The sequence below is a fragment of the Petaurus breviceps genome, unplaced genomic scaffold (assembly GCF_028583685.1).
Source record: "Petaurus breviceps papuanus isolate PSGF00001 unplaced genomic scaffold, PetGlider_PUasm1.0 227, whole genome shotgun sequence".
Lineage (NCBI taxonomy): Eukaryota > Metazoa > Chordata > Mammalia > Diprotodontia > Petauridae > Petaurus > Petaurus breviceps.
This window is the reverse complement of record NW_027185896.1, coordinates 13184530-13198713: the sequence shown is the minus strand read 5'-3', so window position 1 is coordinate 13198713 and position 14184 is coordinate 13184530. Positions and strand designations below refer to the sequence as shown.

Sequence of the window (14184 nt, the reverse complement as noted above, 5' to 3'; positions counted from 1 at the left end):
ATACTGTTACTTCAAAGTACTTGCTAAAGTCTTTCATTTTATCTTCATGGAAAAGATGGAGATGTGCCTTCCCTGAAAGTATAATTTCAAGTTTTCCCCCAGACCTTAACTCCTCTATTAAATATTTATTAGGCTCCTACTATATTCAGGACAGAGATTCAGACAGATTGTCACAGGTAAATGCAAGGAATGAATATGCTTTCTGCTTCCTCCTACATCTCAACCAAGGAAGATCAGGGAAGGATTCACGGAAGAGGCTGATCTAAGCTCACCCTTGAAGAAAATATCTTAACTGCTAGAGATGAGAAGGGGATGTTTTCTTTCTTTCTTTTTTTTTTTTTTTGGTTTTTGGAGGGCAGCTGGGGTTAAGTGACTTGCCCAAGATCACATGGCAAGTTTTTGTGTGAAAGTGTCTGAGGCTGGATTTGAACTCAGGCCCTCCTGACTCCAGGGCTGGTGCTCTATTCACTGCGCCACCTAGCCACCCCGTAGGGGCTGTTTTCTAGGGATGGGGAACAGCTTGGGCAGATGCAAGAAGGCATAGATCTACAATGATCAGACCAGTTTGACTACAACAGTGTGTGAAGGAGAATAGAACAAAATAAAACTGCAAAGGGAAGCTGAAGTTAAGACTATGGAGGACCTCAAATGCTAAGGCAAGGAACTTGTATTCTGCCCTATAGGCAATGGAGTGCCCTGAAAGGTATTTCAGCAAGAAAGTGGCTATCTCCCCACTTGCCTAAAATTCCTTTAACAAGAGACAAAGGCTTAAACTGGAAACAGCCCTCAGGCTTTGCCTAATGTAATGGTTTTTACCCAGGGCAAATCCTATTTAAATTTAACTGTATGTAAACAGAAACTCTGTAAGGACACATTTCATGCCACAGTCCATTTCCTAAAAATCTCATTTTAGATATATCTTATTGATTAAGATCAGTTGGGTTATTTAGTTTCCCATGTATCTGAATATTAGCTAGGGGGTTTGATATAGACACAATCCTTTAAGCCACAAGAAGGACATTACTCTATTGTAAATTACTAAATTATATTTTTGGTTGACATCACTTTTCTGTGAGTTTAATATGAATGAAAAATAAAATTCAGTTTCTGGAGATGCAAATTTAAGAACCAGCTCTATTCATCAAAATAGTCCAAGAAATCTAGTTTGAAACATCTAAGCACTTTTACCTATTTCTGACTAGTTATATTCTCTCTCAATTATTGATCTCTTAAAGAGAGTGATTACACTCATTTCTATGTGCTTCCAATTGGTCCATGTTAATTTAAACTGGAGACACTTCATTTCCACTGATCTTTGTCCAACTCAACTTTTCACCTTGTTTTTATTGTTCATATAACTTCTGCCTTTAAGGAATTTACAGTTTAGTTGAGATGAAGACAATGAGTCAATAAGAAAATAATACAAGATACTATATAATTACTAACTGGAGTTCTTGGCCTGTTTGGTGCAATAGGAAAGAATAGGAAGTGTAAATCTTGGTGAGCTCAAAAGTATTTGGGGTACACTTCATGGGTTTTATGATAAAAAAATCAAAGAAAGGGAGAAAGAAGAGGTGAGGGCATTTGGGGAAGCAGCATTAGTAAAGGCTCAGAAGTAGGAATGCGGACAGTATCTGGGGAGGATAGTAAAGAGACTGGACTGGATGGATTGGAGGAATCAGTTTGGGGAAGAGTAGAAGATAAGGGTGGATAGGTTAAGTGAGGCCAGATGGTGGAAGGCCTGCTAACTTGAACTTGGGGTACACAGAGACCAACGATTACATTCAAAAGTTTCTCCCCAGGGTGGATTCTCTGATGTCGGATAAAATTTGAGTTCCTAATAAAGACTTTTCCACATTCCTTACATTCATAAGGTTTCTCTCTAGAATGGAATCTCTGATGATGGCTCAAATCTGAATTCTTGCTGAAGCCTTTCCCACAGTCCTTACATTCATGGGATTTTGCCCAAGAGTGGATTCTCTGGTGCCTATTTAAACTTGCTTTCTGTTTAAATGATTTCTCACATTCTTTACATTGATAAAATTTCTCCCCAATGTGAATTCTCTGATGCTGAATAAGGTGTGAGTTCCGAATGAAGCCTTTCCCACACTCCTTACATTCAAAAGGTTTTTCTCCAGTATGTAGTGCCTGATGATGAATAAGCTGTGAGTTCAAACTGAAAGCCTTCCCACATTCTTTACATTCAAAAGGCTTCTCCCCAGTGTGGATTCGCTGATGCCGTATAAAGGTTATTTTTTGAATAAAGGCTTTTCCACATTCCTTACATTCGAAAGGTTTCTCTCCAGTGTGGATTCTCTGATGCTGAATGAGTGTTGAATTAAAGCTGAAGGCTTTCCCACATTCCTTACATTCATAGGGTTTCTCTCCAGTGTGAATTCTTTGATGTGCAGTACAATGTGAACTACAACTGAAAGCTTTCCCACATTCTTTGCATTTAAATGGTTTTTCCCCAGTATGGACTCTCTGATGCTGAACAAGTGTTGAATTAAAGCTGAAGGCTTTTCCACATTCCTTACATTCATAAGGCTTCTCTACAGAGTGAATTCTCTGATGTTGAAAGAAATCTGAACTCTGATAGAAATGTTTGCCACAATCATCACACTGATAGGATATAGGTCCTCTAGGAACTTTCTGATGAGTTGCAAGATGTGAGATTACACTAACATTTTTTCTTGTTTGACAGTTCCTTCCCATTCCTTCATCCTTAATTGTCATTTTCACGAAATCTCCCTCTTCTCTTCTCATTCTGTCTTCTTTGGGATTTCTTTGATGCTTCTGAAGCTTATCCTTTAGTAATTTAATTTCTTTAAAACTATGTGATCGAGGAAGATTCACTTGGATTCCTACTGACACCATGTTTAACTTTCTTCTATTACATATCTCCTGCTTTGGAGTCAACTCTTCATTCTTAGTCCTGGTTTCACCATCTGGGAGAAGAAAATATGAACATCGTCTATTAGTTACCATGACTGTAGATTATTAAGTATCACATGTGGCTCCACTTAATAATGAAAATGATTTTGTATATTAATAGTGAGAACCAGCAACTAAGAATCACTAATCCTAGGAATAGGTCAAGAAGCAGGGGAAAACAGGAAAATAAAGGAGTGCATCTCATTAGGGGATGGGAAGGGATGGAGAATATTAGGAGAGGTACAGAAATAACAGAGTAACACCAACTGACAATGTGGGGGGGATGTAACATACAAAGCAAAGTTCTTGCCCTCAAGGAACTTATAATCAATTTGGTACTTCAAGTTCAAAACATACAAATTATGAAAATATAGTAACAGAAAAGAGAACACAAGCCAATTTCATTATTCCACAATAGCTTAGCTATGTGAAAGGCTTGAAAGGAAGCCAAGGTCAGTTTATTCCAGTGGATTTCTGAGATTAAAGATCCTATACTAATTTGGCTGATGGTAATTTGCTTCCTTGAGGTTAGATTTCTGAGGAATGATTTTCTTATTAATTGTCAGATTTATTGTAAAGTTTTAAAAGAAAACTTTATTGGAAAAACTTTACTTATGGAAGACTTAACTTGTATTTTCACTTACCATTACAGGTGTTTTGCAGACCCTCTCTGTTCAAACACCCCTGAACATCAATGCCCCCTGATTGTTCTTGTAGTTGAGAGATCACAGCAGGTTTCAGAAGTGGACACTCTGCTGGAGGTCAAAAGACAAGCAAGACCTTACTGGATGCTTATAGTCTCTAGAGCTGAAAGGGACCTTACAGAACACTTAGTCTAAACTTCTCATTCTAAAAGTGAGGAAGCTATATTATACAGAGACTAAATGATTTATAGAGAGACTAAATGATTTACTCAAGGTCACAGTAAAACAGCCAAGATTTGAACTCTGGTGTTTTAACTTCAAGTCCAGTGTTCTGGTTCAATTAATCTCAACTACAGTAAAAGGAAGAATGGAATTTAGTAAAGAAATATAAATTATGGGAAAGATGAGGTGATTCACCTTCATACGCAAACATGGTAAATAATGGAAATTGAGTAGAGATGTTAACAGGATAAAGGAAGTAAAGGTTTAAGATTGTAAACAAAAAGAAGAATAGCATGGAACACAGCGATCCCATTACTCCAAGTTATACTGGGTTAAAGAATCACATATTTTGTTAATACAAAGGCATAGACAAAGCAGGGGAGGAAATGGCAAGCTCTTTGTGCACTCACCTTTATAACAGGTGCCCTCTTTGTCTAGTAGTCCCTGTGGATCCAGGACCCAGGGCTCTCTTCCTTGCTCCAGCTGGGAGATTACAGCAGGTTTAGGAAACACAAATGCTGCTTGAAGGGAAGAAAAGGGGACAAGATGGTGAACAACATCATAGAGTTATCCCTGAATCTGCAGAGGGAAGATGGGAAAAGAAAGGAAATACATAGGGAGGCCACAAGGAAGGCTAGATGACCCAGGAAAATGGGCTGAGGATATTGTAAAGTAGGTTATGATATTTGAGATTTTGCTTATGGGGAATATTTAGATTTTTGGCCTCTCTTGAAGACAGAAAATTTTTATATTGGATGAGTGGGCATCAGGGTCCAGGAGAGATTTTTAGATACAAAGAGGTCAGGATCTCTTCCAGATAGCTGAGAAGATGGGAAAATTGAGGATTTTGGTTGGTATTGGGATGTTGCTCATTTGAAATCAACTTTGAACAGATCACTGGGACAATTCACTAGAGAAGAAGCAAAAAGTCTTAATTGAGAGACAAAAGGATCTTTTCCAGAGAATAAATGAAGTTAGAGGATATGACTCCACATGATTCTTGAGACTCTAGTTAATCTGAATATTAACAAAGGCCTTAAAACCTCTAACTAGAAAGCCAAGAAAATCTAAAGTGCAAATAATATATCTAGGCAAAAGAGAGTCCTTACCCAGGGAGAGGAGATTTCCATAATTCTCCAACATCACATCTCTGTATAGGGTCCTCTGAGTTGGGACCAGGCTTTCCCATTCCTTTTGAGTAAAGTACACAGCCACATCCTCAAACGTCACCAATTCCTGCAACAAGATGATCAACTTGTTTCCAAGACAAAATTCTAACACTCAGTTCCTGCAAGGGGTCTGGGGTAGGGAGAGTTAGCAATGTGTTCCCTTGGGAGAGATGATGTGCTGGCATATATAACTCTTAAGGATTGTAGGAGATGAATGTGGAGCAAGGGGAAGGAAAAACAAAAAGAAAGGATAGCTACTCATAGAGGACTCAATAAGTGTTCCCATTCAAATAGCCAATTTCTACTTAATTTATCACCAGAGGAACTTCGATAGGTTTGCAAATTTCTCACAGACATCATATTTAGAGATTTAGAATTAGGATTGAGCTATGTGTACAAGTGAATTTGAGTGCAATCCATTCATCTGTTATTTATATTTTTTATTCTGAGTACCAGATCTACTTCCCTTCTTAAACATGTTAAATATGCTACCACTTCTTTCCAGATTGCTTTCATTCCTTTCTCCAAATCTACCATTCTGGGAACAATTCTTTTGGCTATGCTACCTCCACCCAAAACTCATTTTTATATGTTCCAGACCTCATCCTTTTGACTGTGCCCATCAGGACTCCAATTTGTTTGTGGGTGAAGGCCTTTGGATATATCATTTACCCCCATGATACTACTTTTCATGTTGCCCCTTCTTGTTGAACAAAAATTTTACCACTTCCCCCAGTCCAATGGAGAGAGAGGCTGGCCTTCTCATCAATCCCTAATGCTACTGATATCTGTAAAACTACCATTCCAGTTAATGTCTAGCTTGTCTATGCTACGTCTTTCTAAAACCAATGTCTATGCTATTGGCATCTCTCATTTTCTTTTCTTTTTGCTTTTTGGATGGGAGAAGGCAGGGCAATTGGGGTTAAGTGACTTGCCCAAAGTCATATGGCTAGTAAGTGTTAAGTGTATGAGGCCAAATTTGAACTCAGGTCCTCCTGACTCCAGGGCCTATGCTCTATTCACTGGGTCACCTAGCCGCCCCTCTCATTTTCTTTAAATCATCACTGATATTGTTTACTACTTCCCAGGACCCATCTTCACCTGTGAATAGAAAAACATTCCTCCTCTTGAGCATTATTCTCAAAAGAGTTATCTCTTTCTTTTATCTATAATCTGTCCTTTCCTTTATACTCCTTCCTATTTGACTGCAAACATTAACAGAAGCCAGCAGAGTATAACAGAAATAACACTGAAATTGGAGTGAGATGACCTAGGTTTGAATTTTAGCTCTTCTCCTTACTATCTAGACCACAGACAAATCACTTCACTTCAACCCGAGAAAATGTTATCACTTCTTTCCCTTCTACTCCTTTTTAACCCCCTACAAATATGGCTTCCCCTGTACTGAAATTTCTTATTCAGAAGGGAACCAATGAGCTCATTCAGTCAAATCCAAAAGATCTAGTCTTCAGAATTTTGATCTTGTTTGGAATTTGATATGGTTGGTCAAAACTATTCTTGAAATTCTCTCCTTTTTTAGTTTCCATTACACCTTTACTCAAAAACTGTCAGTAGAGTGGGCAGAGTCAAGATAACAGAGTAAAAGCAGGAACCTGCTTGAGCTCCTACTCCAACCACCTCCAATAACTGTAAAAAAAATAACTCTAAACAAATTTAAGAGCTACAGGACCCATAAAGTGACAGAGAGAAACAAATCTCCTGCTGAAGGCAGTCTGGCAGGCCAACAGGAAGGGTCTGTAGCACTGGACTGGGAGCTGAGCACAGTCCCATGTGAGCCACGTCAGCCCAGACTTACGGCACAGACTGGCCAAAGTGGACTTCAGGGGACTGATTCACTGGTAGCGGTGGCAGTTTCCAGACTTCTCAACCCATAAATGCCAAACAGAATGTAAAAGGTCAATGGGGAACTCTGTTGGAACTGGGTGAGAGAAGAAATGTGCTCTGGCTCCTGCCCCTGGGATGGTGGAGGTGGTGGCAGCTTCAGCCACATGGCTGCCTCCTGGACTCCAGACCTATAAATCATAGGGAGACCACGTGACCGTTCAGAGGGTAATTGCTTTTGCTTTGACCTGCTTGGATCTGGGTCACAGTCTTGGGTGGTGGTCCTGGGATGAGGAGTGCTAGTGTGCCAGAGCTTGTTGAGACTGTGGAGAGGCAGTCATCCTCACAGTTCTGAGGAAGGTGCCTAGAAAAAGCTCTGACAACAGCTACACAAAACCCCAGAAATTTGGGACACAGCACTTTCTATTCTTGAAGCAGAGTTCTACCATGGCACAGAGATCAAAAGTCAAATAATTGACTGGCAAGATGAAGAAACAGAGGAAGTGTAACCAAACTATACAATCATTCTTTGGTGACAAAGAAGATCAGAACATAGAACCAGAAGAAGACAACAAAGTCAAAACTGCATCAAATGCCTCCAAGAAAAATATGAACTGGTCACAGGACATAGAGGAGCTCAAGAAGGATTTTGAAAATCAAGTAAGAGGGGTGGCTAAGTGGCGCAGTGAATAGAGCACTGGCCCTGGAGTCAGGAGGACCTTGGTTCAAATCCAGCCTCAGACACAGCACACACACACACACACACACACACACAAACCTAGCCGTGTGACTTTAGGCAAGTCACTTAACCCCAAATGCCCTACCTCTCCCCCCTCCAAAAAGAAAAAAAAAATCAAGAGAAGTAGAGGAAAAACTGGGAAGAAAAACGACAATAATGCAAGAAAATTGTGAAAAGTGAGTCAACAGCCTGCTAAAGGTGACCCAAAAAAATACTGAAAAAAAAACAAACAAACCAGTAGATTCCCAGTGCCTACCAAATAAAAGGCAACCGTAGCTTTCTATTTAAGACCTGTACTCTATGGTTCCAACCACCTTTTTCAGCCATAGCTCGTGGTATTCCCCTTATCACACTCTATGTTCTAGCTCTTGACTGTTTTCTAGACTCATCTTGCCCTTTATTTTTACACAAACCATCTCCCATGCTTGGAACTGTTTTCCTAAATGGTCCTTTTACCTCAGCCCCTTCTCCCTTTAATCAATACTTCTGTTCCTGTCTGTCCATGTTCCTCTCCTCAAAACCTTTAATAGTTTCCTGTGGCCTTTAGAATCCAGTCCAAACTCTTTAGCCTGGCATTTAAGGCCTTCCATAACCTTCCTACCTGGTCCTAACTGGCCATCTCTCACTTTTCCCTCTAAATACACCCCAGACCAATTGGAATTCTCACTGCCCTGTGTCCTATGTTGTACCATAATTTTTATTCTTTCCTAACTTTGGAATGTCCTTACCCTCTTCCCCACCTGTGCCTGTTGAAATACTAACCCATCCTTCAAGAGCACAGAGTGAGGCATAGGGCAGGGATGCAAGGCATCCAAAGAAGCAGTTATCAAAAGGAGGGATGTTCCAGTGATCTCAACAGGAAGCTGACTTTATTATATGGGGCAGTGAATCATTTATCAAGGAAATGTAAGTATGGATGAGAGAAAATTACCTCTACTTAGAAATACTGGCTTATACTTAGTTTAACTTTTGTTAATAATATCTTCTTCTTCTTCTTCTTCTCCTCCTTCTTCTTTTTGCTTTTTGGAGTAGGGGGGAGGGCAATTGGGTTAAGTGATTTGCCCAAGGTCACACGACTAGTAAGTGTTAAATGTCCAAGACCAGATTTGAACTTAGGTCCTCCTGACTCCAAGGTTGGTCCTCTATTCACTGTGCCACCTCGCTGTCCCAATAATGTCTTCTTTTAAAAATTTTTATCTATTTTCTTTTTAATTTACAGGATAAAACAAGAATTTCTATAACACAGTATAATAAAAAAAGATGACTGTACATGAAACTGCAAATCTATTATGTACAATTTTTAGAATATATAATAAAGTTATCATGTAAATTTTTTTTTCCTTTGTTTGACTGTTCCCAGAATGGTAAATTTGGAGAAAACAATGAAAGCAATCTGGGAAGGAAAAAACATCTTCTTTCTCTAATTTATGTCTGTTCTATGCAGCTTTACGTATAAAGGTATTCACTCAGAGCTAACAGATGAAAAAACCCACTAGTTTTTAGATTCCCAAAGTCTGAATCAGGGCTGCTTTGCTAGTAATTAGTTGTGTGGACTCTGACAAATGATAATCTCTCTGAATCTGAGTTTACTCATCTATATAATGAAGGTGATAATACCTGACTTACCTAGCCTTTGGGCTATTGTCTTACCATTCTTCGGTCTCCTTTGCTGAATCATTCTCCATATGATGCCCTCAAACTATAGGCATACCACAGGGCTCCTTCCGTGGCCCTCTTTTTTTTCTTATTATGCTCTCTCAGGTAATAACTTCATCAGCTCCTATAGGTTTAATTATTGTAACTATACAGATGACTTGAAGATATATTTATGTATGTATGTAAGTTTGTATGAATGTGCAGATACATGTATACACCCCCCCCCCCAGATGTGTATATGTGTGTGTGGGGGTGTGTGTATCAATCTAGTCTCTCCTCGTGCATCCAGCTGTGTACTTCCTGGTCATTTGGAACTGGATGTCCCTAAGGCATCTCAAATTTAACCCACCACACTTGTAAACTTCCCACCATATTTTAGTGCCCCAGGTTTATAACCCAGGTATGATACTCAACCCCTCACTCTCTCTAACACCATGGAGCCATTTAGCTGCCAAGTTTTGTTGATTCTACCTCCACAACACCTCTTTCTCTAGACTAACACAACTATCATCTCAGTCCAGGTCATTACCATCTCTCACCTGGTCTATTTCAATGGCCTCCTAATTGGTTTTCCTGACTCAAGTCTCTACACCATACAATCTATTCTCCACACAGCTGCCAAAGAGCACAGGTCTGACCATATCACTCCCTTATTCATACTTCACTGGCTTCCTGTTGCCTCAAATAAACCTCCTGGCTCAAATAAAGCTCCTGTCTGCCTGTTAAAGCCCTTCACAACTTGGTCCCAACCTATCTTTCCACCTTATTCCTTTCCTGTAATCTACAATACAAGCAAACTGGTTCTCTTGCTATTCCTCACACACGTTACACTCCATCTCTGGAGTCCACGATTTTGCACTGGCTTTTTCCCTAGGCCTAAAATTCACTCCAATCACCAAATCTCTGCTCCTTGGAAAGTCTTGTTTCCTTCAAAAACTCTGCTCAGGTATTATCTTCTTTGTGAAATTTTCCCTAACCCATCTCCAACTTGGCTACTAATACCTTCCACCCATAAATTTACCTTGTATTTTGTATATACTAATTTGGGCATCTCCCCCTATGTTATCTCCTTCAAAAAAAACATGAGCTCCTTGAGTTGAGGAAGTGTTTCAGCTTAGTCTTTGTATTCCTAGAGCCTGGCACAGTGCCTAGCATATCGTAGGCACTTAAATAATAACCGACTGATTGTTGTAAGGTTCAAATGAGATTTTATAGCACTTCATACACAATATTACTAATACTGATAATGTGCATTAAAGGCTGCTCAGACCTGTATTTACCAAACACCTCAACTCTTCAAATCTAGGAGCTTAAAAGTCTAGTTTACAATTATTTAAGAATTCTAACACTGTAAAAAGATAAAGCAATAATGAATACCACTTATGATAATGATACCATTTTTAAAAAGTCATAAAACAGGGGCGGCTAGGTGGCGAAGTGAGTAGAGCGCTGGCCCTGGAGCCAGGAGGACCTGAGTTCGGATCTGACCTCAGCCACTTAACACAAACACACAAAAACTAGCCATGAGACCTTGGGCAAGTCACTTAACCCCAATTGCCCTCCAAAAGAAGTCATAAAACATTCTTGAATATTACAATTCCGATTCCCTGGCTGTGTCCTAGAATTATCTAGACCATTCTTCCTGCTTAAGCTAGTTGGTACAGACCTGGCTTTTCAATCATTTCATCATTCATTCAATAAGTATTTGGCCACCTTGTATTATCCAGGAACTGTTCTACTGAAATACTTATTCAACAGCAGAGTTACTCCCTTCAAATGATCAAGTTAAACTCAGGCATGAAGATAAATGTCCTGACTCAGACAATCTATGTATGTCTCAAATTCAGTTCATGCCTCATTCCAATCCATCAGCTATAGGAAGTCAACCTTTACTTTTACTTTCCAGGGACAATCTGTCTTCTAATTGGGCCTATGACTGCTGACACACACATTTCTCAGCTTTCTTATGTGTACCCTCCAAGAGTAAGCTTGCAGATGCCTAGGCAAATAGCTCCAATTTAGGCATAGGACTTATCAGGCAAGGTCCATGGACTTTGCACCAGTCTATCTGAAATCTGGTGTATTTAAAGAAAGACAAAGGTACACTGTAGCTCACCTGAGGTTCAGCTAGCAGATTTGTAGCAGCCATGACCTCTAGTGTTTACCCCCTCTCAGGGAAGGGCAAGAAGAACCTCAGGATCTGATGGAGAAGAAGAGAAAGAACTATTAGTAAAAACAATTCTACAATACGGCTTATCCACATAGTAATCTATATGCTACCTATGACCTACTCACTTTCCTGAAACTAGTATGTAAAATATAATTATTGTGTGTCTCCCATGCCATGGCACAATCCTAGGAACTATGGGTTGAGACACCTGGTAGATGTGGGAATGGCACAGGATAAAGAAGAAAAAAGGCCAAGACCACCTGACCTAACATTCAAGGATCTCCACAATCACCTGTCTGTCCTTCACTCATACTACTCCCCTTTATGAAATGACAAAAAAAATGAAACAGAAACAGTCCTACCCTCAAGGAATTTATATTCTCCTGGGAGAAAAAAAATCTATACAAGATAAATACAATGTAATTCCCAGGAAGGAATGAACTAGATAGGACTCATGTTGCAGTCAATTTGAGCTGGGCCTCGAATTCTCAGAGGTAAAGGTGAGGAGGGAGCCCTTCCCTCCCCGTGCATTCCAGACATAGGGAATGGCTTGTGCAAAGGAGATAGAATGTTGGGTCCCATTTATAAAATGAGGGGATTAGACTAGAAGACCTCTTAAATCAGTCATTCAGTACCAAGAAGGATCCCAGAGAGGTGTTTTTTGGGAAGGAGTGATTTAGTCAAATATTGGAGAAAGGTCAAGAAGGATGTCCTCAAGAGTGAGAAAAGGAATCTGTTGACAATTTAATAATTATAAGATCACAGATTTGGAACTAGAAGGGTCCTTAAAAACCTATGTTGTTGCTGTTGTTGTTGAGTCATGTCCAACTCTTCATGACCCCATTTGGGGTTTTCTTGGCAAAGATACTGGAGAGGTTTGCCATTTCCTTCTCCAGTTTATTTTATAGATAAGGAACCTGAGGGAAATAGGGTTAAGTGACTTGCCCAGGGTCACACAGTCAATAAGTATCTGAGGCCAGATTTGAACTCAGGAAAATGAGTGTTGCTGATTTCAAGTCCTTCCTACCCAAGTCTACTGCACCAGCCAGTTGCCCTTTAGAAGCATATAACAGGGGTTTAATAAGTGCTAGCTGGCTGAATGACTGATTTACCAGGTCATCAAGCCTAACGCCCTCATTTTACACATGGGACTCAGAAAGGTTATAAGGGATTTTCCCAAGATCACTTGGGTTTTAAGTAACAGCCAGGATTCAATCTAACCAAGGTCTTGTGACCCCAAATTCACGAATTCTTTCCATTGCACAGATAAAGCTACTTGGGAAACCAATTTAATTAAATAAAAAATCAGTTAAGGCTATTTATTAAGCATGTTCTAGATGCTAGGCTGTGCAGGATACAAGCACAAAGAGCAAAACAATGCCCACCTGCCCCTCCACAGGGACGTCCAGGAGGCACAGTGGAGCTGTCCTTAACCTGGGGTGCTGCTACCCAACAAGAACAGTGTAGGGCGGGCGGGTGGGAACCTGTCCTACTCCCTACGCCACCCAGGGGCAGGTGCGGGATGAAGCCAAAGGAGGGGATGTCCCCGTCCTTGCCCGCTCCTCCTCTCCCCCCCCCCCCCCCCCCTCCGTCCAGCACCCCACCCGGGGGGGGGGGGGACGGAAAACCGGGGGGTGGGGGGAAGCGCGGGGGGGGGGGGGGGGAGAAGAGAGGGGGGGGGGGGCGGGGGGAAGGAAGGAGAGGGGGAAGGGAAGGGGAGAAGAGAAGAGAAGAGAGGAAGGAAGGTTACCAGCTCTTCCCGGCAGCCCCTGGGACAGCTCCTCCCCTTCCCAGGCCTGTCCGGTCCCGTCTCCGCTGGGCCTTGGGCTGGCTGGCCCCATGGGGGTCAGGCGGGGGCTCCTCAGGTCCTCCCCCGACCCACGGTCACCCTAAAACCACTCACCGAGACTGAGCGTGACTCCTGGAGGCAGAATGACGGACGCCTCGTTGCTCGGAGGGACGCTGCCCCAGTTCTCTCAGACCTCTAGTTGCCCCGCAGCTAGGTACGAAGACGACGATGGCGAGAACGGAAGTGCGTCACCAAGCAGTCCTCGGCTCCCTCCCACGATTCCTGTTTCCCTGCTGGGCCTTTGCGGGGTGCCCCCTCCCCCACGCTGGGAAAGGACGAAGGGGATTTTGGAAGGTGGGGAAGAAGCTGAGCTATTCCTTCCGAGCCAGTGGAGGCCGAGAGAGGGTCCCTAAGCAACATCTCCTAGGAGGGGATTGGAAGATTGGTATTAGAGAGGCGTCCCATTGGATGCGACGATCAGGGGCGGGGCTAATTTGGTCAATGACGAGCCGAGTTTGTAGAAAGGGCGGAAATGACAACAGAAAACATACGTGTTCCACGTGGTTCCGCCCTCAGTTTCATTGCTCTTGAGGCTTTCTTGATTGTGTAGAAACTGTTGCAACTGGAAAGAATCTTCGGGATCATCTGGCTCATTACTTATATTACTTCCTTTCACATTTGTTGCAGCCAAATAAGACTATTTTCTGCCCCCTAATACAGATTTTTTTTTTTTTGCCTCAGTGCAAGCTGTTGCCTATTCTGGAATATCATCCATTCAGTTCAGCAATTTAACGAGCATTTATTAATCACCTGCAGTGTACAATGGGCCACTACTTCCACCCTGGTGCAGGCATTTTCAACACCTCACACCTGTACTTTTGAAGTAGCTTGCTAATTCTGCCGGTCTGCCTGTCACTTTGGTCTGTCTTTCACAGCTTTCTAAGAGATCTGCCTTATACAGGTCTGATCATGATCAACACACACCCCCTTCCCATTCAAAGAACTCCAGTGGCTCCCTG

At 41.5% G+C, this 14184-nt stretch overlaps 1 protein-coding gene across 1 annotated transcript; it reads right to left on the bottom strand.

The window, feature by feature from the left end:
• Nucleotides 1–1601: 1601 nt before the first annotated feature.
• On the bottom strand, nucleotides 1602–13611 carry LOC138167141 (zinc finger protein 383-like). Its single transcript, XM_069095828.1, is given in 7 exon segments — nucleotides 1602–1791; nucleotides 1794–2948; nucleotides 3579–3689; nucleotides 4211–4321; nucleotides 4910–5036; nucleotides 11323–11406; nucleotides 13280–13611. Coding segments are annotated over 6 exon segments (1584 nt in total). The 5' UTR covers nucleotides 11356–11406; nucleotides 13280–13611; the 3' UTR covers nucleotides 1602–1744.
• Between the last annotated feature and the right edge of the window lie 573 nt (nucleotides 13612–14184).